Source organism: Notothenia rossii (genome assembly GCF_949606895.1).
Source record: "Notothenia rossii genome assembly, contig: scaffold_429, whole genome shotgun sequence".
In the NCBI taxonomy this organism is placed as follows: Eukaryota; Metazoa; Chordata; class Actinopteri; order Perciformes; family Nototheniidae; genus Notothenia; species Notothenia rossii.
Genome location: NW_027639652.1, coordinates 1 through 27,290, shown reverse-complemented (window position 1 = coordinate 27,290; position 27,290 = coordinate 1). Strand labels below are relative to the sequence as shown.

Genomic DNA, 27,290 nt, shown 5'->3' with positions numbered 1-27,290 from the left:
GAGTGAACGTGTCGTACCCCTCGCGCCCCGGCACCCCCCCCCTGTCCTCCACCCAGCTGCTGGTGAACCCCGAGCTGCAGGAGTTCCAGCTGGTGGATCTGTCCCGACGCTTCCTCAACCTCGACTCCTTCTGGACGCTGCCCCGCCACTTCCTGGGGAGCAAGGTGAGGACGAGGTCTAAAGACCTCCAGAACACACCTGAGCTTTGATAAGAGCATCCAGACACATTCATCTGCTTGCATCTTATTTACTATATATACTTATATAAGTACAGTACATTTATTCATCTTCCAAATGACGCATATATCATTCCATGTACTTGTACACAGACTCTTCTGGCACTATTTCTTTACTCTCGCATCTCAAAACATCCTTTGGCACTGTTTGATCAGCTGTATTAGTTTGATGTCCTCTATATATTCATGTTGCTCAGCTGGAGGAGGACTCCAGCTGTTCATTGGCTTATCCGCCCTGCAGCTGCTGAGCTCACAGTGAGAGACACGTGAAACTTGAAGTAGGGTTTGTCATGGACTTTATTCATTGGCCTCTCCCGACCCATCTCCAGGGGTCGTCCTCAGGTCATACAGACGCTGTTCACTTTGAAACCACTGCTGGATTAACTAACAGGCCTTACACATGATCACCCAGCTGCAGAGAGCAGCATCATTTGATTATATAACCTGAAACCCTTAATGAGGAGGCATGCTGTCCAAAGAGAGCCAGTAAGTGGTGGTGTCATGTCTGTCACTAGATGAACAGCCTGGGTTAGATGAAAACACCCCAAACCACAAGCTCCTGTCTCCAGTCTGCTCCTTGAGGTATCCAGAAGTTATACACATACACATATATACACTTAACAACAATGCTCCTTGGCAACACATCTTATATCGGAGCAAGAAATCCATTGTTACAACAAAGAAACACAAATGTCCTTACTTGTATAGAAGCAGCGTGTCTCAACTCAGGCTGAGAACATCTAAACACAGCCCTGAGCAGGAGCTGCTGCTTGGTTCGATATACAGGGACCGGGACAGGTCATGTTCATACTGGGTAACATCGTTGAGCTCCAGAGTGTATCCACGGTTTGTCCCAGATCCAGTCTGTTGGGATGATTGAAGCTTGTGAAACCGTCCTGAGCGATGAACCAGTTCCCCGTCAAAAGGCTTTTATTCTCATGCGTACACACAGTGGAGATTCATCGATGAGAGTCTGACGTCACAGGCTCCTATTCTGTCTCCAGATCGACTCGTACGGCGGAACTCTGAAGTTTAAGATCCGTTACACTCTGGCCCGCGGTCTCTCGGAGCCGGTGGAGAAGCCCGATGTGATCCTGGTGGGGAACGGACGCCGGCTGGTCTACAAGCGAGGAAAACCCACCCCCGCCCGGGTGGCGAACCAGAGGGAGATCGGCTTCACTGAGGTACCAGAAACCTTTATCATGTGTTTAGGTATATACTAAAGGTCTCAGATATAAGCACACACCAAACAGATCATTCTAGCCCACCCCTCTATTTCATCCCTGTTACCAAAGTGCTGATTCTGGGTCTGAAGAATTATGTTCTAAACCACATCAAGGAGTATCTCTGAAACAGTGTGGAGCTCAAATGCTTCTTCTCTCGTGGGTTTACCACAAGGGTCCCCCGTCTTTAGAGATGAGGGTACGGAGGGAAAGAGAGAGGGGTTTATTTCCTGACACTTTGAGAGTCTCCTGACACACGGGGGGGACACCGGGGACACACCGGGGACACACCGGGACACACACCGGGGGGGGACACCGGGGACACATAGTGATGTATAAAGGACATCACTATGTGCATTTTGCATAATAAGAGACCTTTAATATCAAACTCTAACAAGTCCTTTTGTAACGATGTATATGCGTCCCGGTGTTTGATCGATAACGAGCTGTGTGTCCTGCCTGCAGGATAAGTGGCAGCACTCTAACGGGCGCCCGGTGACTCGGGACGACCTCCTGATGACCCTCGCTGACCTCGACAGCATCAGCATCAGAACCATCTACGATAATCACATGGTCAGCGTGGCGCTCAGCGACATCGTGATGGAGACCACCACCGTGGAGTTCAGCACCATGGGGCACGCGTACGACGTCGAGGAGTGCAGGTAACAGATATACATACATGTGCAGGTAACAGATACACATACATGTGCAGGTAACAGATACACATACATGTGCAGGTAACAGATACACATACATGTGCAGGTAACAGATATACATACATGTGCAGGTAACAGATACACATACATGTGCAGGTAACAGATATACATACATGTGCAGGTAACAGATATACATACATGTGCAGGTAACAGATACACATACATGTGCAGGTAACAGATACACATACATGTGCAGGTAACAGATACACATACATGTGCAGGTAACAGATACACATACATGTGCAGGTAACAGATATACATACATGTGCAGGTAACAGATACACATACATGTGCAGGTAACAGATACACATACATGTGCAGGTAACAGATATACATACATGTGCAGGTAACAGATACACATACATGTGCAGGTAACAGATACACATACATGTGCAGGTAACAGATATACATACATGTGCAGGTAACAGATATACATACATGTGCAGGTAACAGATATACATACATGTGCAGGTAACAGATATACATACATGTGCAGGTAACAGATACACATACATGTGCAGGTAACAGATATACATACATGTGCAGGTAACAGATACACATACATGTGCAGGTAACAGATATACATACATGTGCAGGTAACAGATATACATACATGTGCAGGTAACAGATATACATACATGTGCAGGTAACAGATATACATACATGTGCAGGTAACAGATACACATACATGTGCAGGTAACAGATATACATACATGTGCAGGTAACAGATATACATACATGTGCAGGTAACAGATACACATACATGTGCAGGTAACAGATATACATACATGTGCAGGTAACAGATACACATACATGTGCAGGTAACAGATATACATACATGTGCAGGTAACAGATACACATACATGTGCAGGTAACAGATATACATACATGTGCAGGTAACAGATACACATACATGTGCAGGTAACAGATACACATACATGTGCAGGTAACAGATACACATACATGTGCAGGTAACAGATATACATACATGTGCAGGTAACAGATATACATACATGTGCAGGTAACAGATATACATACATGTGCAGGTAACAGATATACATACATGTGCAGGTAACAGATACACATACATGTGCAGGTAACAGATACACATACATGTGCAGGTAACAGATATACATACATGTGCAGGTAACAGATACACATACATGTGCAGGTAACAGATACACATACATGTGCAGGTAACAGATATACATACATGTGCAGGTAACAGATACACATACATGTGCAGGTAACAGATACACATACATGTGCAGGTAACAGATACACATACATGTGCAGGTAACAGATATACATACATGTGCAGGTAACAGATACACATACATGTGCAGGTAACAGATACACATACATGTGCAGGTAACAGATATACATACATGTGCAGGTAACAGATACACATACATGTGCAGGTAACAGATACACATACATGTCCAGGTAACAGATATACATACATGTGCAGGTAACAGATACACATACATGTCCAGGTAACAGATATACATACATGTGCAGGTAACAGATATACATACATGTGCAGGTAACAGATATACATACATGTGCAGGTAACAGATACACATACATGTGCAGGTAACAGATACACATACATGTGCAGGTAACAGATATACATACATGTGCAGGTAACAGATACACATACATGTGCAGGTAACAGATACACATACATGTGCAGGTAACAGATACACATACATGTGCAGGTAACAGATACACATACATGTGCAGGTAACAGATATACATACATGTGCAGGTAACAGATATACATACATGTGCAGGTAACAGATACACATACATGTGCAGGTAACAGATATACATACATGTGCAGGTAACAGATACACATACATGTGCAGGTAACAGATATACATACATGTGCAGGTAACAGATACACATACATGTGCAGGTAACAGATACACATACATGTGCAGGTAACAGATATACATACATGTGCAGGTAACAGATACACATACATGTGCAGGTAACAGATATACATACATGTGCAGGTAACAGATATACATACATGTGCAGGTAACAGATACACATACATGTGCAGGTAACAGATACACATACATGTGCAGGTAACAGATATACATACATGTGCAGGTAACAGATATACATACATGTGCAGGTAACAGATACACATACATGTGCAGGTAACAGATACACATACATGTGCAGGTAACAGATACACATACATGTGCAGGTAACAGATACACATACATGTGCAGGTAACAGATACACATACATGTGCAGGTAACAGATACACATACATGTGCAGGTAACAGATACACATACATGTGCAGGTAACAGATACACATACATGTGCAGGTAACAGATACACATACATGTGCAGGTAACAGATACACATACATGTGCAGGTAACATATACATACATGTGCAGGTAACAGATATACATACATGTGCAGGTAACAGATATACATACATGTGCAGGTAACAGATATACATACATGTGCAGGTAACAGATATACATACATGTGCAGGTAACATATCCACATGTATGTGCAGGTAACAGATACACATACATGTGCAGGTAACAGATACACATACATGTGCAGGTAACAGATACACATACATGTGCAGGTAACAGATACACATACATGTGCAGGTAACAGATATACATACAAAACGTGCAGACATGGAGAGAAACACAGTGCATATCCACATGTATGTGCAGGTAATACATACACATATATACAAGGTGTATATCTGGTTTGAGGAGTGGGGGGGGGTCACCAAAGAGGAGGTCTGGGGGTCCTCCACCGGAGAAATGTTCTCGATTTGAATCCAAAATCCCATTTCCTGCATTTCTCCAAACATGGAGGGACTGTGGAGATAAACAGTCCCAGGAGAAATGGAGCTGGCCGTAAGGATTCATCTGCCAGAGAGAAAAGCTCTTCTGGCCGACCGGAGAGAATCATTGCGTTTTAAAATGTTCACAATTATTGTTGGCTGTGTTTCAAATACAAATAATGTGAGACTCTAGTTCCACTTTTTATCACAACGCTATAGACTCCAAATAATACACACTATGAAACTAATACATTGGAGCTCCCTTTAATAAACCCATCCACTACCAAACAGAAACATATGGACAGAAAGAAGTTTGAAGGAAATTAAAGTTGTCAAATCCGTTTGTATTTCACAGCTCCAGTTTCCTTCAATGACTCGTTGATCCAGTCCTCTGTTCTCAGTGCCTCTGATTCTCCTGTCAGCTGGTTTGAATCACAGGGCGGTCTGTGATCTGTTAGCGCTTTGGAAACACTTTTCCTGAAGAGCGTTTTATTTCTGCTCCCCAGATGTCCTCCTGTAACGCCGTCCACAAAACTAACAGTCATCCATTAACTCTCCCCAGGACTCAGCGTCTCCTGTGAGTCCTGCTGGTGATAGTATTGTATATTAACAGTATCAATACGTCCTCAGATGTCCTCGCGTTAGATTTTTTTTTTAAAACTAATTTAAAAAATAATATAAAAAAGGAAGTAATGTAAAAAAAAAGTACATTTATATGAAAAATTTCAACTAAAACAAAAGTTGAATTCTGAGAGAAATTTCAGAACACTGCGAAAAAATGCAAATTTCTGAGAGAAAGTGACATTAAATAATCAGGTGTCAGATGTCCCCCGGTTACCCCGGTTACCACGGTCTCTCCTGTGAGTCGTGTTAGTAATAGTATTGTATATTAACAGTATCAATACGTCCTCAGATGTCCCCCGGTTACTCCGGTCTCTCCTGTGAGTCGTGTTAGTAATAGTATTGTATGTTAACAGTATCAATACGTCCTCAGATGTCCCCCGGTTACTCCGGTCTCTCCTGTGAGTCGTGTTAGTAATAGTATTGTATGTTAACAGTATCAATACGTCCTCAGATGTCCCCCGGTTACTCCGGTCTCTCCTGTGAGTCGTGTTAGTAATAGTATTGTATGTTAACAGTATCAATACGTCCTCAGATGTCCCCCGGTTACTCCGGTCTCTCCAGTGAGTCGTGTTAGTAATAGTATTGTATATTAACAGTATCAATACGTCCTCAGATGTCCCCCGGTTACTCCGGTCTCTCCTGTGAGTCGTGTTAGTAATAGTATTGTATGTTAACAGTATCAATACGTCCTCAGATGTCCCCCGGTTACTCCGGTTACTACGGTCTCTCCAGTGAGTCGTGTTAGTAATAGTATTGTATGTTAACAGTATCAATACGTCCTCAGATGTCCCCCGGTTACTCCGGTCTCTCCAGTGAGTCGTGTTAGTAATAGTATTGTATGTTAACAGTATCAATACGTCCTCAGATGTCCCCCGGTTACTCCGGTCTCTCCTGTGAGTCGTGTTAGTAATAGTATTGTATGTTAACAGTATCAATACGTCCTCAGATGTCCCCCGGTTACTCCGGTCTCTCCTGTGAGTCGTGTTAGTAATAGTATTGTATGTTAACAGTATCAATACGTCCTCAGATGTCCCCCGGTTACTCCGGTTACTACGGTCTCTCCAGTGAGTCGTGTTAGTAATAGTATTGTATGTTAACAGTATCAATACGTCCTCAGATGTCCCCCGGTTACTCCGGTTACTCCGGTCTCTCCTGTGAGTCGTGTTAGTAATAGTATTGTATGTTAACAGTATCAATACGTCCTCAGATGTCCCCCGGTTACTCCGGTTACTACGGTCTCTCCTGTGAGTCGTGTTAGTAATAGTATTGTATGTTAACAGTATCAATACGTCCTCAGATGCCCCCCGGTCACTCCGGTCTCTCCAGTGAGTCGTGTTAGTAATAGTATTGTATGTTAACAGTATCAATACGTCCTCAGATGTCCCCCCGGTTACTCCGGTCTCTCCTGTGAGTCGTGCTCCTCTGGGTTCGAGCGGGTTCCTGGAGGTCAGTATTTGGGAACGTGTGCCGGCTGTAACTGCAACGGACACGCCAGCGCCTGCGACACGATCAGCGGAAACTGCCTGGTGAGACAAAGCTCTGTGGAAACGTGATTTTAGAATTATTATAATGTTATATTGTTATTTCTACTTTTTAAGAATGTGTGTATTATTGTTTTGCTTTATGCTGCGGCAACAACAATTCCCAAATTGGGATTAATAAAATACATTTGATCTTATCTTATTACGGGACACTTTGATCGAGTCATAAAGGTGTTATTTGTTATAAAGCATGTTCCCTGGTGTGTGTGTGTGTGTGTGTGTGTGTGTGTGTGTGTGTGTGTGTGTGTGTGTGTGTGTGTGTGTGTGTGTGTGTGTGTGTGTGTGTGTGTGTGTGTGTGTGTGTGTGTGTGTGTGTGTGTGTGTGTGTGTGTGTGTGTGTGTGTGTGTGTGTGTGTGTGTGTGTGTGTGTGTGTGTGTGTGTGTGTGTGTGTGTGTGTGTGTGTGTGTGTGTGTGTGTGTGTGTGTGTGTGTGTAGAGCTGCCTGCACAACACCGAGGGTCCTCAGTGTGATAAATGTCGCTCCGGATACTTCGGAGACCCGAGTCGAGGCCGACCCGACGACTGCAAGCCGTGCCCCTGCCCGTACTACGAGACCTCCCGCCGGTATGATATTATAGACACTACGAGCCCCCCCGCCGGTACCTCACTCCTCTTGTTGTTAAATATCTGTTTCTTGAATGTTTCTCTCTGTAGATTCTCTGACAGCTGCTTCCTGGACGTGGACAAGCAGCCGACGTGTGACGCCTGCCGGCCCGGATACACCGGGAGACGCTGCGAGAAGTGAGGACATTTACAAATCTAATTCTGAGAAAAAGTCAATTATCAATTATTATTATAAAAATACTGAATACAAATAAATACATAAAATAGTAAAAAAAAGAATTCCCCCAAAAAGTCAAATAAAAAAAAGAAATTTAAATTGTATTTTTAATTCAATACAAAAGTCAAATCCTGAGTAAAAGTCAGTTTATGAGAAAAAAGAACTCCAGCTCTGGAACCGGGAGATGCTGATATGTAAATGTTACCGTTTTGTTTCAGGTGTGCTGCTGGTTTCCAGGGCAACCCCCTCCTGCCCAATGGGAAGTGTGTTCCTGTCCGTGAGTACACGTTCAACTCATTACCACCATTACAGCGTAGTGGTTATTGTGGTCTGTGCTCTCTGGTGGTGCTGTAGGCTGTAGACATCATTATGTCATATCTCAGGTATGCACACCTGGATCAGTCTCCTCTCCTCATGTCCTTGTCCCCTCATGTCCTTGTCTCCTTGTTTCCTCTCCTCTCTCCTGCAGAAGGCTCTAAGTGTGACAGCAGAGGAAGCATCAGCTCCAGCAGCTCACCCTGCAGCTGCAAGGTAAACACGGCAGGACAAAAAAACAAAGAAATATAAACTTTATCTGGGATTGTTTGTTTGCAAAAGGGGGGGGGGGGTTGTCTTTGGGTTGAGTGTGCAACATTTGCTTTACAAAAGGGTCATTTAAAACCCATTGAATCACATCCTGACAGGATTATATTATAATACTCTAACCAGTCACGTGTGTGTTCAGAACAACGTTGCAGGCGCCCTGTGTGACGAGTGTAAGGCGGGTTTCTTCCACCTGTCAGACCGCGCTGAGGGCTGCCTGCGCTGCTTCTGTATGGGCGTGACCAAGAGCTGCTCCAGCTCCGCCTGGAGCCGCGACCAGGTGAGGGGGGGGCTGTGTACCTGTTCACCTGTGTGTTCACCTGTGAATGTACCTGTGTGTGTACCTGTGTACCCTATGTGTTACCTGTTTACCTGTGTGTTTACATCACATGTCATTTAGCTGAGGCTTTTATCCAAAGAGACTTACAATAAGTGCATTCGACCAAGAAGATACAACCTTGAAGAAAACAGAATCATATAAGTTCATCAGGTTTCATAGAGCCAAACATTTCAAGTGCTACTCAACTGGCTTTAGATCAGCCAGCCCTTTATTAGTATACAAGTGCTTTGTTAGTAATTCTATCTCTGGAAGTGGAGACAAAGAGATGAGTTTTCAGTCTGTGTCCAGAGGCCTGTTCTACGAAGCTGGTTCAACCTAACCTGGATATGTTTGAGTTAGCCGGTTGGCCTAATCCAAAACATACGTGCTCTCTCTAAACGGTCCTACGACGCGGGTTATCAAGTGGATCGCTCAAACCAGCCGTGTCCTATCTAGTTAGGAGCGTTCACATGAAAGGGGTGGTATCTGGAGCATTCGACCAATCACAAACATGGAGAAGCGTACTGACAGCGCAGCGTCATACTTCCTGAATGAAAAGTCAACTATAATATTAGACATATGAAGAAGTTAAACTTTAAACATCCATGACTTAAACACTTGATCCAGGATCAAAGCCACATAGCTGCACCTGCAAGGTGAATACAGCTGGTAACAGAACAAGTGTTTGAATGCGTACATGAACAGGTTTATGATATCACTGCCCCGTCTAAGACACCATCTGACTTTCATTACATTTGACTCGAGTGTTTCCTCAACTTAATGTGTTGCTTCAAATAATCCTTCTGCATCCAGTATGTGACACTGTGAGTGTTGCACGGCCAGATACGGCTCAGCTGACTCAGATAAGGAGATGATACATTATGATGTGATATGCCGCGGACTGTACTTAATGTTACTCTGATCCGGTTACTTATGTTGTGGCAGATATTTAAGTAAGCTTTCTTAACGCTAATGTTATAATAGTCAGATTGCTCTGAAGATGGGAGGTGATATTCTATTAATGTTCACGTTCACACAGTCGCTGATTTCTGCCGGCCGTCTTTCCTGCAACGGCAGCTTTTCTGTATTTCCTTTCTCCTGTAATATGACTTGATCGCTTTAAACTCCGCACACTGAGCTCTGATTGGTCAGCAGGCAGTGCTTTCACTGAGTTGAGCTCTTAGCCTGCAACCTAACCTGCTCCGGGGCAGGTTAGCCGCTCAGCATCAGTTACCATGGAGATCTAGCCCGCTAAAAAGAGAACCAGCTTCGTAGGACCGGAAACCCAGAGTTTACCTGAAGTTAGCCGCTAAGAGAACATCCTGCTTCGTGGTACAGGCCTCAGTTTACCTGTGTGTTTACCTGTTTACCTGTGTGTGTACCTGTGTGTTTACCTGTGTGTTGACCTGTATGTTTACCTGTGTGTTGACCTGTATGTTTACCTGTGTGTTGACCTGTATGTTTACCTGTGTGTGTACCTGTGTGTTTACCTGTGTGTTGACCTGTATGTTTACCTGTGTGTTTACCTGTGCACCTGTGTGTTGACCTGTGTACCTGTGCTCCCTGTCTCAGGTGCGGGGGTCCGGGCAGCAGTTCTCCCTCTCTAACAGCAGGAACTCTGACACCATCACAGAGGGGATCTCTCAGAGAGGATCGGAGGTCTCGTACCGAGCCTTCAGCAGCCTCCCCAACGACGTGTACTACTGGCTGCTGCCCCCCAGCTTCAGAGGGGACAAGGTGAGGGGGGGTCACCTGAGGAGACTCACTTTATGCTTCTTTTGTGTAGAGGTTATACGAGCCAAAATGTTGATTTACTCTTTGATTGTATAATTATGCGTAAAATATTGAATATTGGTTGTGGAGTGGAATAGGTTTGTTAATTAATGTCAATCAGGCGGTTAAACGAAACAGCTGATTGTCCTGTTAGGATTTGAAATGAATACGAGTACGTCGAGTTCATTTCCCCGTCTACGACCGTTCTTGTTGGAAACTTTTTTGATCATATAAATTAAAAAGGTTCAGTTTGACTGGCTTTGGTCTTCATTCCAAGCTTCTCTTACACATTCTGCTGCTTTCATAGTTTCATGATACAGGTGTTAAACCCCTCTGTCTCCCCCTCTGTCTCCCCCCCTCTGTCTCCCCCTCTGTCTCCCCCCTCTGTCTCCCCCCCCCAGGTCACGGCGTACGGAGGCTCTCTAAGTTACACACTTCGCTTCGAGCCTCTTCAGCGCTCTCTGGCCATCGACGGGCAGCCGGACGTGGTGCTGCAGGGCAGCGGCATCTTCCTGGAGCATTTCTCCAAGACCAGACCCCAACCCAGGACCCCCAGCAGCGTCTCCGTCACCTTCAGAGAGGTGAGCTATCATTATCCACTCACCCTCACAGCAAAGAGTCATGAGAAAGAACACTTTGGTGAACTTCAGGTTTAATCGGAAGACAGTCGGTCAGTGAGACTTTATTTAGAGTTCTAACTTATTCTACCCCCCCCCCCCCGCCGACAGTCGTCATGGCGACGCGCTGACGGACAGCCCTGCACTCGGGAACATCTTCTGATGGCGCTGGCCGACGTCTCCGTCTTCATGATCCGAGCCTCGTACTCCGACCTGATGGCAGAGAGCAGGTAGGAGACCCTCTTCAGTCTGACCCTCCATAAAGAATGCATGTGTAATATGGGTGATTACTAAGTGTGTGTGTGTGTGTGTGTGTGTGTGTGTGTGTGTGTGTGTGTGTGTGTGTGTGTGTGTGTGTGTGTGTGTGTGTGTGTGTGTGTGTGTGTGTGTGTGTGTGTGTGTGTGTGTGTGTGTGTGTGTGTGTGTGTGTGTGTGTGTGTGTGTGTGTGTGTGTGTGTGTGTGTGTGCGTGTCACAGTATCTCGGACATCAAGATGGACGTGGCGGTCCCTCACTCCACAGGGAACGAGAGAGCTCTGGAGGTGGAGGAGTGCTCGTGTCCTCAGGGGTACACCGGACCCTCCTGCCAGGTAACAAGCACACCTTAGACTGGAGGGATACCACTGGTTTAGAAAGACCCACTGGTTTAGAAAGACCCACTGGTTTAGAAAGACCCACTGGTTTAGAAAGACCCACTGGGAACAAGTGGAACAAGACATCACAGACATCACAGGCACAGACGAATGAGAAACAAAAGTACTATATCTAAAGCAGCGGTTCTCGACCGGTGGGTCACAGATACACGAAAAGAGAAACGTCTGTCACGTAGTGTTCAATAAAGTATCTTTGCTGATGCCTTTTGAGTCTTCTGGCCAATCAGAATCAAGATAACGGAATGGTGTTGTTCCCAGAAATCCCCCCGGAGAATAGCTTTGCAGTGGAACTACTCTTTATTCTGTCTCACCTGTCTCTCTGCTTCCTGTCTGTCTCTCACCTGTCTCTCTGCTTCCTGCCTGTCTCTCACCTGTCTCTCTGCTTCCTGTCTGTCTCTCACCTGTCTCTCTGCTTCCTGTCTGTCTCTCACCTGTCTCTCTGCTTCCTGTCTCTCTCTCACCTGTCTCTCTGCTTCCTGTCTCTCTCTCACCTGTCTCTCTGCTTCCTGTCTGTCTCTCTGCTTCCTGTCTGTCTCTCACCTGTCTCTCTGCTTCCTGTCTCTCTCTCACCTGTCTCTCTGCTTCCTGTCTCTCTCTCACCTGTCTCTCTGCTTCCTGTCTGTCTCTCACCTGTCTCTCTGCTTCCTGTCTGTCTCTCACCTGTCTTTCTCACCTGTCTCTCTGCTTCCTGTCGGTCTCACCTGTGTCTGACCTGTCTCTCACCTGTCCCTCTGCTTCCTATCCGTCTCACATGTCTCTCTGCTTCCTATCTGTCTCACCTGTCTCTCTGCTTCCTGTCTGTCTCTCACCTGTCTCTCTGCTTCCTGTCTGTCTCACCTGTCTCTCTGCTTCCTGTCTGTCTCTCACCTGTCTCTCTGCTTCCTGTCTGTCTCTCACCTGTCTCTCTGCTTCCTGTCTCTCTCTCACCTGTCTCTCTGCTTCCTGTCTGTCTCTCACCTGTCTCTCTGCTTCCTGTCTGTCTCTCACCTGTCTTTCTCACCTGTCTCTCTGCTTCCTGTCGGTCTCACCTGTCTCTGACCTCTCTCTCACCTGTCTCTCTGCTTCCTGTCTCTCTCTCACCTGTCTCTCTGCTTCCTGTCTGTCTCTCTGCTTCCTGTCTGTCTCTCACCTGTCTCTCTGCTTCCTGTCTCTCTCTCACCTGTCTCTCTGCTTCCTGTCTCTCTCTCACCTGTCTCTCTGCTTCCTGTCTGTCTCTCACCTGTCTCTCTGCTTCCTGTCTGTCTCTCACCTGTCTTTCTCACCTGTCTCTCTGCTTCCTGTCGGTCTCACCTGTGTCTGACCTGTCTCTCACCTGTCCCTCTGCTTCCTATCCGTCTCACATGTCTCTCTGCTTCCTATCTGTCTCACCTGTCTCTCTGCTTCCTGTCTGTCTCTCACCTGTCTCTCTGCTTCCTGTCTGTCTCACCTGTCTCTCTGCTTCCTGTCTGTCTCTCACCTGTCTCTCTGCTTCCTGTCTGTCTCTCACCTGTCTCTCTGCTTCCTGTCTCTCTCTCACCTGTCTCTCTGCTTCCTGTCTGTCTCTCACCTGTCTCTCTGCTTCCTGTCTGTCTCTCACCTGTCTTTCTCACCTGTCTCTCTGCTTCCTGTCGGTCTCACCTGTCTCTGACCTGTCTCTCACCTGTCTCTCTGCTTCCTATCCGTCTCACATGTCTCTCTGCTTCCTATCTGTCTCACCTGTTTCTCTGCTTCCTGTCTGTCTCTCACCTGTCTCTCTGCTTCCTGTCTGTCTCACCTGTCTCTAACCTGTCTCTCTGCTTCCTGTCTGTCTCACCTGTCTCTCACCTGTCTCTCACCTGTCTCTCACTTGTCTCTCTGCTTCCTGTCTGTCTCTCACCTGTCTCTCACCTGTCTCTCTGCTTCCTACCTGTCTCACCTTTCTCTCACCTGTCTCTCTGCTTCCTACCTGTCTCACCTGTCTCTCACCTGTCTCTCACCTGTCTCTCTGTGTTTGCAGGAGTGTGATGTGGGCTACACTCGCTCCAGCTCCGGTCTCTACCTGGGAACCTGCGACAGGTGTGACTGCAACGGACACGCTAACGGCTGCGACTCGGAGACGGGACGCTGTCTGGTGAGTCTTCGTCTTCGTCTTCTTGTCTCTGTCCTCTGTGACCTCTGTGGAGCTTTGATCAGAGCACAGGAATGCACTAATGGTTTCCTGGCATATCTGAACATGTGGAAACGCATCAACTGTTCCATGGATCTCACCTGTGTGTGTGTGTGTGTGTGTGTGTGTGTGTGTGTGTGTGTGTGTGTGTGTGTGTGTGTGTGTGTGTGTGTGTGTGTGTGTGTGTGTGTGTGTGTGTGTGTGTGTGTGTGTGTGTGTGTGTGTGTGTGTGTGTGTGTGTGTGTGTGTGTGTGTGTGTGTGTGTGTGTGTGTGTGTGTGTGTGTGTGTGTGTGTGTGTGTGTGTGTGTGTGTGTGTAGCAGTGTCTCCATAACACCGTGGGGCCCAGGTGTGAGCGCTGTCAGACTGGTTTCTATGGCAACCCGGTGACGGGCGGCGCTCAGGCCTGTCAGCCGTGTCCGTGCCCTGGGACGGCTTCGAGCAACCAGTGAGTTCACTTTCTGTATGTCTAATGTCAAAGCGTAGAAACCGTGTTAACGTCAGTAGTGAAGGGGGGATTTTAGACTCTGCAGACCGTTACCTATAGAACTACAGGAGAGGGAACACCACAGAAGAAGAACAAGGGCCTCTTTAATTGTAATTTAAAAAATAACTGTGTTAACGTCAGTAATGAAGTGGGGAGTGCGTTCACCTGTGTGTTTACCTGTCTGTTTACCTGTGTGTTTACCTGTTTACCTGTCTGTTTACCTGTGTGTTTACCTGTCTGTTTACCTGTCTGTTTACCTGTGTGTTTACCTGTTTACCTGTGTGTTTACCTGTGTGTTTACCTGTGTGTTTACCTGTGTGTTTACCTGTGTGTTTACCTGTGTGTTTACCTGTTTACCTGTGTGTTTACCTGTGTGTTTACCTGTGTGTTTACCTGTTTACCTGTGTGTTTACCTGTCTGTTTACCTGTCTGTTTACCTGTGTGTTTACCTGTCTGTTTACCTGTCTGTTTACCTGTGTGTTTACCTGTCTGTTTACCTGTGTGTTTACCTGCCTGTTTACCTGCCTGTTTACCTGTCTGTTTCCCTGGCTGTTTACCTGTCTGTTTACCTGTCTGTTTACCTGTGTGTTTACCTGCCTGTTTACCTGCCTGTTTACCTGTCTGTTTCCCTGGCTGTTTACCTGTTTACCTGCCTGTTTACCTGTCTGTTTCCCTGGCTGTTTACCTGTTTACCTGCTTGTTTACCTGTCTGTTTCCCTGTCTGTTTACTTGTTTACCTGCCTGTTTACCTGTCTGTTTCCCTGGCTGTTTACCTGTTTACCTGCCTGTTTACCTGCCTGTTTACCTGTCTGTTTCCCTGGCTGTTTACCTGTTTACCTGCCTGTTTACCTGTTTACCTGCCTGTTTACCTGTCTGTTTACCTGCCTGTTTACCTGCCTGTTTACCTGTGTGTTTACCTGCCTGTTTACCTGTCTGTTTACCTGTTTACCTGCCTGTTTACCTGCCTATTTACCTGTCTGTTTACCTGCCTGTTTACCTGTCTGTTTACCTGTCTGTTTACCTGTTTACCTGCCTGTTTACCTGTGTGTTTACCTGCCTGTTTACCTGTCTGTTTACCTGTTTACCTGCCTGTTTACCTGCCTATTTACCTGTCTGTTTACCTGCCTGTTACCTGCCTGTTTACCTGCCTGTTTACCTGTCTGTTTACCTGTTTACCTGTTTACCAGTGGGAGAGAACACGGGGATTTAAGCTTTGCAGACCGTTTACATGCACTAACACCTATAGAACCACAGAAGCAGAACAGGGCCTCTTTAATGCCAGCAATGAACTTCAGGCATGTTCCTTTTTCTGCACAGATTCTCTTCCACCTGTCACCTGGAGGCTGACGGTCAGCCCACCTGTGATAACTGCCCCCCCGGGTACACCGGCCGGAACTGTGAAAGGTAAGAACACCCCCCCCCCCCCTTGCTTTGTCTCTCTCTTTTTGCCGTTCTCTGACGGTCATCTGGACAATGTTTGGGTTACTGGGCTGGCACCATGGTCAGGTGGGGGCTGGCAGGAGCATCCAGGGGTGTCATCACAGGTGAAGCATGGCTGTGGTCGTGATGGGAGGGGGCGTCAGTCCAGGAACTGGAAATGTAAAACCCTTCTGAAGTTTGTTGCTGGTGGGGTTTGTTTTCTTGGAGTTATAGACCCTCTGTCAGCCAAACACACGTCACCACTGCACCACTCATTGATTTGCAAAATACAGCTCGACTTTTAGCGGCTCTGGTTAAATGGACACTCCCATCAGCGGTGAAGTTAGTCTCAGGTTGGATAGTGGATATGATCCGTGTCATTCTTCTGCTGTCCTTTGCTTCCCTCCTTTAAGCTTTCTCAGAGGTTGCTTTCTGCTTCGCGCTTGGCTGGTAGCGACATGTTTGAAGGTGTTGTTGTGATTTTGGTCTGTGCACAGAACGAGTGTATTTTCTGGGTTTCTACGACATAAATGTAGTCGTGGCATTTATGAGGACTCCTGTCCGGCTGATCAATCTTTGCTGCTCCAAAAGGGCAAAGATGACGAGGTGTTTTTGGGTGTAAGACGCAACTTGTGCAATGATTTGAACGTCTGAAACCTGACTGTGCTGTTTTGACATTAAGAGAAGAGAAGCTGCCTGCAGACAGTTGTGACGACCCCTTCCTGGAGAAGCAGATAGAGGGCCTGCTGCCTGTGGGATGTGGAGCTGAAGCTGTGTTTAACTTCAGCTGGGAGAAACAGATCTTCCCGTACGGCAGTGGAGATGATGATGAGACCGCGGGAACCACCGTCCTCCCTTCACAGACTTTATTTTCTGCCGCAATCCACCACCGCACCACTCGTGAAACTAAATCAACCGGGGTGGGCGATGTCTCCGTCGCTCCCAACAGATTATCCCCCAGGATCCCCACTCGCTTCACCCCCAGTCCGGAGATCAGACACTCCAGCTTACAGCAGCTTCTGAGGATGCACCTGAACACCTTCAACAAGCGTCTGAGCATGCTGGAGAGCAACACGCTGGACATGAAGGACAGCATCCACCGCATGGAGGAGCAGCAGCTGCAGCTCAGCTCCAACCTGAGGGAGCTCATCGCCATCCAGTCGGTCGGGGAGAAGAACAAGAAGGTAGGCGAACTGGAGAAGGGCTACACGGACATGGATGCCCGTCTGAGCAGACTGGAGGGGCGTCTGGAGATCCTGATCGACGGCTTCACGGCGCTGGCTCAGGAGATGAACAGGATGAAACGAGCACGACATGTTTCCCGATCAATACCAGAAAAGAGGGATCCGCCTTTAATGGCTACCCTCCTTCCTTTGTCGCTGTACCCAATGCATGGAGTTAAACCCACAGAACCACCGTTTACCAGCAGAGCCACGGTGCCGGAAAGCATACCGACCCCAGGACTACCAGCAGACAAACCAAATACTGCACGACACAGAGTGAGGAAACTCAAATCAGCAAGTAAAACCTCGACAAGGACTACCCTGAGTAGACCTAGGACTACTTCACAATCTGCATCTAAATCTAAAACTACAGTGAAGCCTAACACAAAGTTGACTGCAGGTAGGAGGTCCGCTGTGACCGCTGAACAAGTTCCAAGCCAAGCAAAACCAAAGCAAGTTAAAGGAGCGATTACTCAATTTCAACTGGAGCCGCCATCTCACAAAGCAAAGCCCGATCAGGCCAAACGAAAGGATTCACCCCCCATCAGACGCAACGGACGTCACAAGGCGTTTAGATCCGATGCACCGGTTCCCAAGAAGGTTCAGGAGCGTGGGAAGAGTCCGGAGGGCGAGTCAAAGAGGTCACACAACGGTGGGGAAAAGACGGAGGACAATTCTTACAAGTTGGTTTCTCAAAATACCAGGAAGAAAACGGCCTCAACCACGAAACCGACCACCACGAAGAAGACGTCCAACGCCACGGTGAAAAGGACGACTCCTTCTAAAACCAAGAAGAAGGCCAACACGACGGTCAAAAGGAAACCAACTCCTCCTAAAGCCAAAGCTGCCACTGCAAAGAGACTAACTAAGAAACCTGAGCAGAAGAAAAAGAAGAGTAAATCTCAGCCTGGGGTTTTGGACCTCCTGCAGCTTTTACAGGGAAATTACAAGTCAGGGAAGAAGGGGAGGAGCCAGGACGGGTCTCTCCACGTTGTCCTGGGAAGGCTGGCCATTCCCATCAGGATCATCCCCGACGACTAAGGAATACTCCTCCATTTGTATATATCTCCTTATATTTATGTTTTGTACTGCAACCTTGTATTTTGAACTTAATGAAGGGACTCCTTGGTGTTATTGGAAAAGGGGCTTTCAAGATATTTAATGCCACCCTGTTTATTTTGAGGAGTTTTTTATGATGAACTGTTTCCCAGAATCCTGCCATGAAGAGATCGCCGATTGTCTTGTGTCTCATTTGTTCGCATTGGTGCTTTATATGCGTTGTCTGTTGTGTTATGGCCAGACTACCTCAAGGTGGACACGTTCTTTTCTGCATTTTTCTGTAAGCAATATGAACTGAATAATTGTGTTAGTCCAGGTTTAAGAAGAACATTCGTTAAAGGTTATATTTCCAAACAAAATTAACAATTGAACATCCCGCTACTTGCTGCAATACTAAATCAATGCAACCATTGGAAAAGATTGACATTGATGGTCCCCGGAGGACGAATTCATGTCCAATACTTTCCTTTATGCTAAACTATGGTATCTGTGATCAAATGCATACCTTGGTGGCGCTAGAAGAAAAGGCACATCTAAAAACAACTGGATTCATCGTCTGGGCCCAGGAGTTCAAAACTTTGAATCCCTATCTGATCAAATCAGATTTGGATTTTGAGGAGTTCAAAACCAAAAAACAGGATTACGATCACTTTGATATCCGATCAGATCAGGAAATCCAATCCAAGCTTTAATCTGGATCAAATCTTCAAAACGGGTAGTTCAAACCGACAACACAGGATTGGGATCAGTTTGATCCCAAAGAACTGGATTACCCTGATCCCACCAGAGGGGTGGATCTCCAGTGGATTACCAGAGCAACATTTACTGTACAATTTATTTAAAAATATTTTTCAATATAAATAAGATGGCAACGTTTGTTAACTGAAATAATACACAATTTTTAGCCTTCATGGGAAATACATTTTATTTTAAATGTTTTGCTCACGTTTGTGGTGGCCTATTTTGTTTTCAACCAAATGTTGATGACATAAATGTTTATGCTCATGAAAATATCACAACAAAGATTGTCAATCACAAATGTAATTTAGTTTAAAGAAAAAATACCTTCAACAAAAAAAAAGTCCATCATCTGTCATCACCTTTCAAAAGTAATTGCGGACAATAGATGTTTGCAATGTGGTCTCTTGTCTTCCTTGTATTATTTTTCATGTCCACTAGATGGCGATCGGTAGGATTAAAGCACTGATATTCAGGATCTAGTCATCTTGAAAACTCGTAATCTGGATCAGGCTGATCCTATCCTGAATTGCTTTGAACTCCAGGGACAACATCTGTCCGACTTGTCTGATCCTGGATCACAAAAAATGGGATTTCAAAATCTGATCCGATCTGATTGAGATTAAAAGTTTTGAACTCCTGGGCCCTGGGGACCATGAATAGTCTGTTTTATGGCAACATGGCCAGCAGTTTTCTGGACCAATCATTAAATGCTGACCTCGTTAAACCCCCCCCCCGACCAAAGTTTGATCTATCTCAGAATCAGTCCCATCCTCACCACAGGGGGAAATGTGTCATCAATGCATCGACACAGTTTCCAGGAAATCTGACTTCAAATGTTTTTTCCGATTGTTAATGTCCATGCTGATCTCTAGCTGTGTGTCCTTTCTTAGTAGGAACAGTTGTTTTTGTCTTCAAGACCATTTCTATTGTGTTGTATTTTCCATTTCCCTTTGTAATGACATGTTTCCTTGTCTCTATAAACGACCCTGTCTGTAAGGTTAACCGATTCATAGAAACTGTTGTAGGAGTTAGTTAAATTAAGGTTCCCTAAAGCTCATATCATGGCTGTCCTGCTGACGCGCGGCGCCCCCCAGAGGACAGGTGAGGTAAGACGGACATCAGCTGGGCGTGGAGAAGCATCGCTCTGGTGGCAGTGTGTAGTTTGCTTGCTTTGCTTTCTCGCCATATCAGGAGCTTTATCGTTAGCAGCTCAGCGTGTTCCTCAACGCTCTTTATTTCCCTCCTCTGTCCTTCCTTCTGATATCAGTTCAATGTTTGAGTTAAGGTGATGTTTCTGTTGCTGTGAAGGTGCTGCTCAGTATATCAGACTGATACAAGAGATGGGATCAACCTCTGAGGCATGTTGGGGGTTTTAGCAGTGGCTGTGCTTCATCCATCTCCAGGCAAAGGGTGTTATTTCTGGGAAAGCTGTTTGTAATCTGGGTGTAACCATGACAACCCAGGCTCACGGCATTTTGTGTTGTAGTCACGAAATACATTTAATCTATTGATTCGTGTTCACCAACATGGTTTTCCCATTTTTTCAACGTATTTCTCTTGGTAGTGGGTTTCGTGCCTGCGTCTTTTTGTCCGCTCGGGTCTTGGAAGACCGGAAGCTGTGGGGTTCATGAAAACATGTTCTTACTCAACATCAAGCCACGATTATTGTTTTTATTTTAAATTCTATAATGTCTGACTTTTTTTGCTGTCCGTGAGAAAAATAAATGTCTCAGAGCCTCAGGATACTCATACTGTATTTGTTTTATCTTGTGTTCATTGATTTGTAAAATACAGCTCGACTTTTAGCGGCTCTGGTTAAATGGACACTCCCATCAGCGGTGAAGTTAGTCTAAGGTTGGATAGTGGATTGTGTTCCTTCTAATTTGTTGTTATTTGCTGCAGGCACGAAACACACTACCAATAGAAATACATTGCTTCTAAAATCGTTCTGTGTGACACGAAGAAAAAGGGAAAATCTTGTTGGTGAACTCGAATCAATAGATTACATTTCGTGATGATAACACGAAGTGCCGTGAGACTGGGTGTGACCATGAGGCTAAGAGCTCTGACAGGATGGAACAGTTTCAAAGCTTGGATGTTATTAGTCTGAATGACTCAGTCCTTTGTTCTTGGTTGAAGATAACCCCCCAAAGGACAAGTGTTGTACGTCCTGCAGACTCCCCAGCTTCCTGCCTCATTGTTAAAAACATGTTTCCTCTTTAACCGGAAATATTTGCTCATGCACGATGTCTTGTTTTTATTTTCAGATGTGCTGCAGGATACAACGGCAACCCCCAGCTGGGACAGAGATGCACCGTCGGCAACAACGAAGTCAACGGTACAAACGGATTCAGGAACATTTTAATATTCGTTTTTGGTAACACTTTAGATTAAGGTACAAATATTCACCATCAACTATTTGCTCATTAACATATTAGAGACAAACTACTATCTTATTGGTTATGAACGAGACTTCACTTTAGAATAGGGAACGTGTTCTGAGTTAGAAACACATCGTCTTGAGTTATTTAGACTCAATTAACACTTATAGTTTCACGTCTTGTTACATAAGAATAGATCATATGTGTTAAGTGTTATTACGGGAGAATTACTATTCTTGTTGTACTTCTGCCTTACTAGGCCCATATTGAGCTTATTAAGACCAAACTCATGCAACAACATGCACATGTACAATACAACATGCACATGTACAATACAACTTGTACATGTACAATACAACATGTACAATACAACATGTACATGTACAATACAACATGTACATGTACAATACAACATGTACAATACAACATGTACATGTACAATACAACATGTACATGTATAATACAACATGACCAATACAACATGTACATGTACAATACAACATGTACATGTACAATACAACATGTACAATACAACATGTACATGTACAATACAACATGTACATGTACAATACAACATGACCAATACAACATGTACATGTACAATACAACATGTACATGTACAATACAACATGTACAATACAACATGTACATGTACAATACAACATGTACATGTACAATACAACATGTACAATACAACATGTACATGTACAATACAACATGTACATGTATAATACAACATGTACATGTTGTATTGTACATGTACAATACAACATGTACATGTACAATACAACATGTACATGTTGTATTGTACATGTACAATACAACATGTACAATACAACATGTACATGTATAATACAACATGTACAATACAACATGTACATGTTGTATTGTACATGTACAATACAACATGTACATGTACAATACAACATGTACATGTACAATACAACATGTACAGCAACTTCCTTACTTGCAACCAATCAGCAGTAATCAGAGAGTTATTGAGGAAAGACTCTAAACTAACGGCGTGTTACTTGTAGAACGTGGTCCTGCAGAATAAGGATTTAATAAGTGTTTTATAATAACTAATAAAGAGCCTGCTAACATGCGTGTTATTTAACAACTAGTTGATGGTGAATGTGCGTACGTTAATATAAAGCGTCACCTCGTTTCTTTAACGAGGCGAGAGTTGGTGACGTTCTGCTTCCTGTTCCAGGTAACTGCTATAACTGCGACCAGAGAGGAAGAGAGAGCTGTGCTGGAGGCGTGTGCCGCTGCAAGGTGAGCCGCTGCTCTCATCTCATCTCCTCTCATCTCCTCTCCTCTCATCTCCTCTCCTCTCCTCTCCTCTCATCACCTCTCATCTCATCTCCTCTCATCTCATCTCCTCTCATCTCATCTCATCTCCTCTCCTCTCCTCTCCTCTCCTCTCCTCTCCTCTCCTCAATCTCATCTCCTCTCCTCTCATCTCCTCTCCTCTCATCTCCTCTCCTCTCCTCTCATCACCTCTCAGCCTTATTCTCAAAGTCAGCTTTAGAGCCAGTCTTTCACTTTGTGAGAACACACAGAGAGAAAGGCTGTTTCCCACAATCCAGAATACAAACATACAAATATGCAAATATATATATACAAATATATATATACAAATATATACATACCACATCAACAGATACATGTATACATATGCACACATTTACCTCCTGTATCCTCCTTCAGATGCAGACTGTGATGGACTGAGAGGGTTTCTTTTTTTAAGATGAGAGGAGAGGAGATGAGAGGAGAGGAGATGAGAGGAGAGGAGAGGATATGAGATGAGAGGAGAGGAGAGGAGATTATATGAGATGAGAGGAGAGGAGAGGAGATGAGAGGAGAGGGGATTAGATGAGATGAGAGATGAAAGGAGAGGAGATGAGATTGAGGAGATGAGAGGAGAGGAGAGGAGATGAGATTGAGGAGATGAGAGGAGAGGAGATGAGAGGAGAGGAGATGAGAGATGAGATGAGATGAGATTGAGATGAGAGGAGAGGAGAGGAGAGGAGAGGAGAGGAGAGGAGATGAGAGGAGAGAGGAGATGAGAGGAGAGGAGATGAGATGAGAGGAGAGAGGAGATTGAGAGGAGAGGAGGTGAGATTGAGAGGAGACGAGATTGAGAGGAGACGAGATTGAGAGGAGATGAGATTGAGATGAGATTGAGAGGAGAGGAGAGGAGATGAGATGAGAGGAGAGGAGAGGAGATGAGATGAGAGGAGAGAGGAGATGAGAGGAGAGGAGATGAGATGAGAGGAGAGAGGAGATGAAATGAGAGGAGAGAGGAGAGGAGATGCTTATTGAAGTATGAATGCTTGTTGTGTGCATGTGTTCTCCTCCTGAATGTGTACATCTCTCGTTTGTTTGTATCTTTGATCAGCTCTACTCATCTCCTTGTACCAGTATCATGAGAATAAAGGATTATATTCTATTCTATGTTAGATGTTGTTACATGTGTGTTATGTCTTGTGTTTAGATGAACGTTGAGGGCCCGTCCTGCTCCACCTGCAGACCTGGAACCTTCCACCTCAGCCCTGAAAACAAAGATGGCTGCCTGTCCTGTTTCTGCATGGGCGTGACTCAGCAGTGCTCCAGCTCCACCCACTACCGAGACCTGGTACGTCTCATTCAGGCTTCATTTAGCATCTTAACAGGGCTTCTACTGTAGCAGAGTGTTCCTACAGAGACCTGGTAACGACACACTGAGAAGGACTGGATACTACAGAGACCTGGTAATGACACAATGAGAAGGACTGGATACTACAGAGACCTGGTAATGACACAATGAGAAGGCTCTGGATACTACAGAGACCTGGTAATGACACAATGAGAAGGACTAGATACTACAGAGACCTGGTAATGACACAATGAGAAGGACTGGATACTACAGAGACCTGGTAATGACACAATGAGAAGGACTGGATACTACAGAGACCTGGTAATGACACAATGAGAAGGCTCTGGATACTACAGAGACCTGGTAATGACACACTGAGAAGGACTGGATACTACAGAGACCTGGTAATGACACACTGAGAAGGACTAGATACTACAGAGACCTGCTAATGACACACTGAGAAGGACTAGATACTACAGAGACCTGGTAATGACACAATGAGAAGGACGGGATACTACAGAGACCTGGTAATGACACACTGAGAAGGACTGGATACTACAGAGACCTGGTAATGACACTATGAGAAGGACTAGATACTACAGAGACCTGGTAATGACACACTGAGAAGGACTGGATACTACAGAGACCTGGTAATGACACACTGAGAAGGACTGGATACTACAGAGACCTGCTAATGACACACTGAGAAGGACTAGATACTACAGAGACCTGGTAATGACACAATGAGAAGGCTCTGGATACTACAGAGACCTGGTAATGACACACTGAGAAGGACTGGATACTACAGAGACCTGGTAATGACACACTGAGAAGGACTAGATACTACAGAGACCTGCTAATGACACACTGAGAAGGACTAGATACTACAGAGACCTGGTAATGACACTATGAGAAGGACTAGATACTACAGAGACCTGGTAATGACACACTGAGAAGGACTGGATACTACAGAGACCTGGTAATGACACACTGAGAAGGACTGGATACTACAGAGACCTGCTAATGACACACTGAGAAGGACTAGATACTACAGAGACCTGGTAATGACACACTGAGAAGGACTGGATACTACAGAGACCTGGTAATTACACAATGAGAAGGACTGGATACTACAGAGACCTGGTAATGACACAATGAGAAGGCTCTAGATACTACAGAGACCTGCTAATGACACAATGAGAAGGACTGGATACTACAGAGACCTGGTAATGACACAATGAGAAGGACTGGATACTACAGAGACCTGGTAATGACACAATGAGAAGGACTGGATACTACAGAGACCTGGTAATGACACAATGAGAAGGACTGGATACTACAGAGACCTGGTAATGACACAATGAGAAGGACTGGATACTACAGAGACCTGGTAATGACACAATGAGAAGGCTCTAGATACTACAGAGACCTGGTAATGACACAATGAGAAGGACTAGATACTACAGAGACCTGGTAATGACACAATGAGAAGGACTGGATACTACAGAGACCTGGTAATGAAACAATGAGAAGGACTAGATACTACAGAGACCTGGTAATGACACAATGAGAAGGACTGGATACTACAGAGACCTGGTAATGACACAATGAGAAGTCTCTAGATACCACATAGACCTGGTAATGACACAATGAGAAGGACTGGATACTACAGAGACCTGGTAGAGGTCACTTGTTCGTTTCAGAGCGAATGCATGATGCATCCAAACCACTGAGCACATCCTCCAGAGATGGACTGATGTCTGCAGGAAAACACTGCTGATATTCAGAGTTCCTTCAGTGCTAATGCATGGATTACTTGTGTACTTGAATCCTTGAAGGCATTGTTTCCTACCTTAAGAAAGTGCAACAAAAATGACCCTAGACCTTTGTCTCAAAGTGCGCCATGTTTGAGCGTACGAATACGCTTTAAAGGTCTTTGAATTTCAGGTTTAAGAAAGTGCATACCAGGTCACAAAAACACAAGCAAATAAAATACAATCTTCATGGGTTAAGAACATGAGGCAATAGAGAAGACTCCACAGCCTGTCTTCTATGTACACGGTTCCTTCCACTTACTGCAGAGATAGCAAGGAATCCACAATGTGTGTCAGAGTTGATCATCTCTCTAGCACCACAATCAGCCCAACACTGTTCAAATACATATATGACTTAGGGTAAAGGAGGACTGAGCCTCATCAGTCAGACGCCATTCAGACTCTTTCCCATCACTTTTTCAAAGTGAACAAAACGTCCGATCAGAATAATAAGTGCTGAATCAATCACAAACTGCTGTCCTCCTGGGTTCTCCTGCAGGTTTCCACCGTCTTCACTCCAGGGAACTTCCAGGGCTTCGCTCTGGTGAACCGTCAGCGCACCAACCGAATCTCCAGCGGCTTCACCGTGGAGGTTTCCACCGAGGGCACGCAGCTGTCCTACACCAGCTTCGACTACCTGGGCCAGGAGCCGCACTACTGGCAGCTGCCAGACGCCTACCAGGGGGACAAGGTGAGTCCCTGAGAAACCAGTGACCCCCCACTGTGAGGGGGGGAGCTTCTGCATCAATGGAGACTCAGAGGGACACGGGAGAGCTGGAGCTCTGAGGGTTTATTTGGAGCTTCGGCCGGAAGGTCTCTACCCCAGAATATAGCACACTGATACACTCAGTGACCCGCAGACCACTCTCCACTTCCTCCTTCCTCTGCTCTAATCTGTCTTCTCAAGCTTCAGCAGCTCCCCTGCCTCTCATCCTCTTAACTCGGGGTGAAAAGCCATGAAAGACTTAATGACCCGAGTGTTCACTTTCATCATTCGGCTCTCACTGGAATGTAACTTGCAGATGGCTAACCGTGTCTTTAATAATGACCGAGGAGACACCAGCTACCTTTAGGATGTTTATCTGAGGGTCTTTACACACATTTACTTCTGTTGTCACGTCATCATTAATCAATGAACTCAACATAGATACGGGAAAACATGAGATTTCGATGCCGCACACACAGCTGGCTGACGATTAGCATTAATGCTAACATAACATTGGAAGTGCCAAGTTAACACAATTAGCATCAACATTATTTATTAGCACACATATTTAACAGCTGTTTCCAATGACTGTTGCCGGTATGTGTGCGTCAGGGTGCAGCAGAGAATCTAACAACAGTGAGCTCTATGAACTTCCTCTAGTGCTAAAGAAACTACGGCAAGCCTTTATGGACAAACAGCCGTAACTCATCCCTCTGTTTCTCTGTGTTCGACTGGTTCTCCCTGCAGAAGGAGTCTTCCTCTGCTCGCGGCAAACGAGCGGAGCAGGTACAGTCCGTCCTGA

The 27,290-nt window shown here is 45.3% G+C and overlaps 1 protein-coding gene across 1 annotated transcript; it reads left to right on the top strand.

Annotated features, from left to right (window-relative positions):
* LOC307027557 (basement membrane-specific heparan sulfate proteoglycan core protein-like) lies at positions 1 to 27,283 on the top strand (the record flags this gene model as incomplete). Its single annotated transcript, XM_079695828.1, has 21 exons — positions 1 to 164; positions 1,241 to 1,420; positions 1,925 to 2,121; positions 7,007 to 7,154; positions 7,606 to 7,733; positions 7,824 to 7,910; positions 8,169 to 8,227; positions 8,420 to 8,481; positions 8,675 to 8,812; positions 10,424 to 10,588; positions 11,026 to 11,205; positions 11,353 to 11,471; positions 11,719 to 11,830; positions 13,869 to 13,982; positions 14,338 to 14,465; positions 15,822 to 15,908; positions 21,214 to 21,284; positions 22,541 to 22,605; positions 23,828 to 23,968; positions 26,282 to 26,473; positions 27,236 to 27,283. Coding segments are annotated over 21 exons (2,585 nt in total), but the record flags the coding sequence as incomplete, so codon positions are not given.
* Between the last annotated feature and the right edge of the window lie 7 nt (positions 27,284 to 27,290).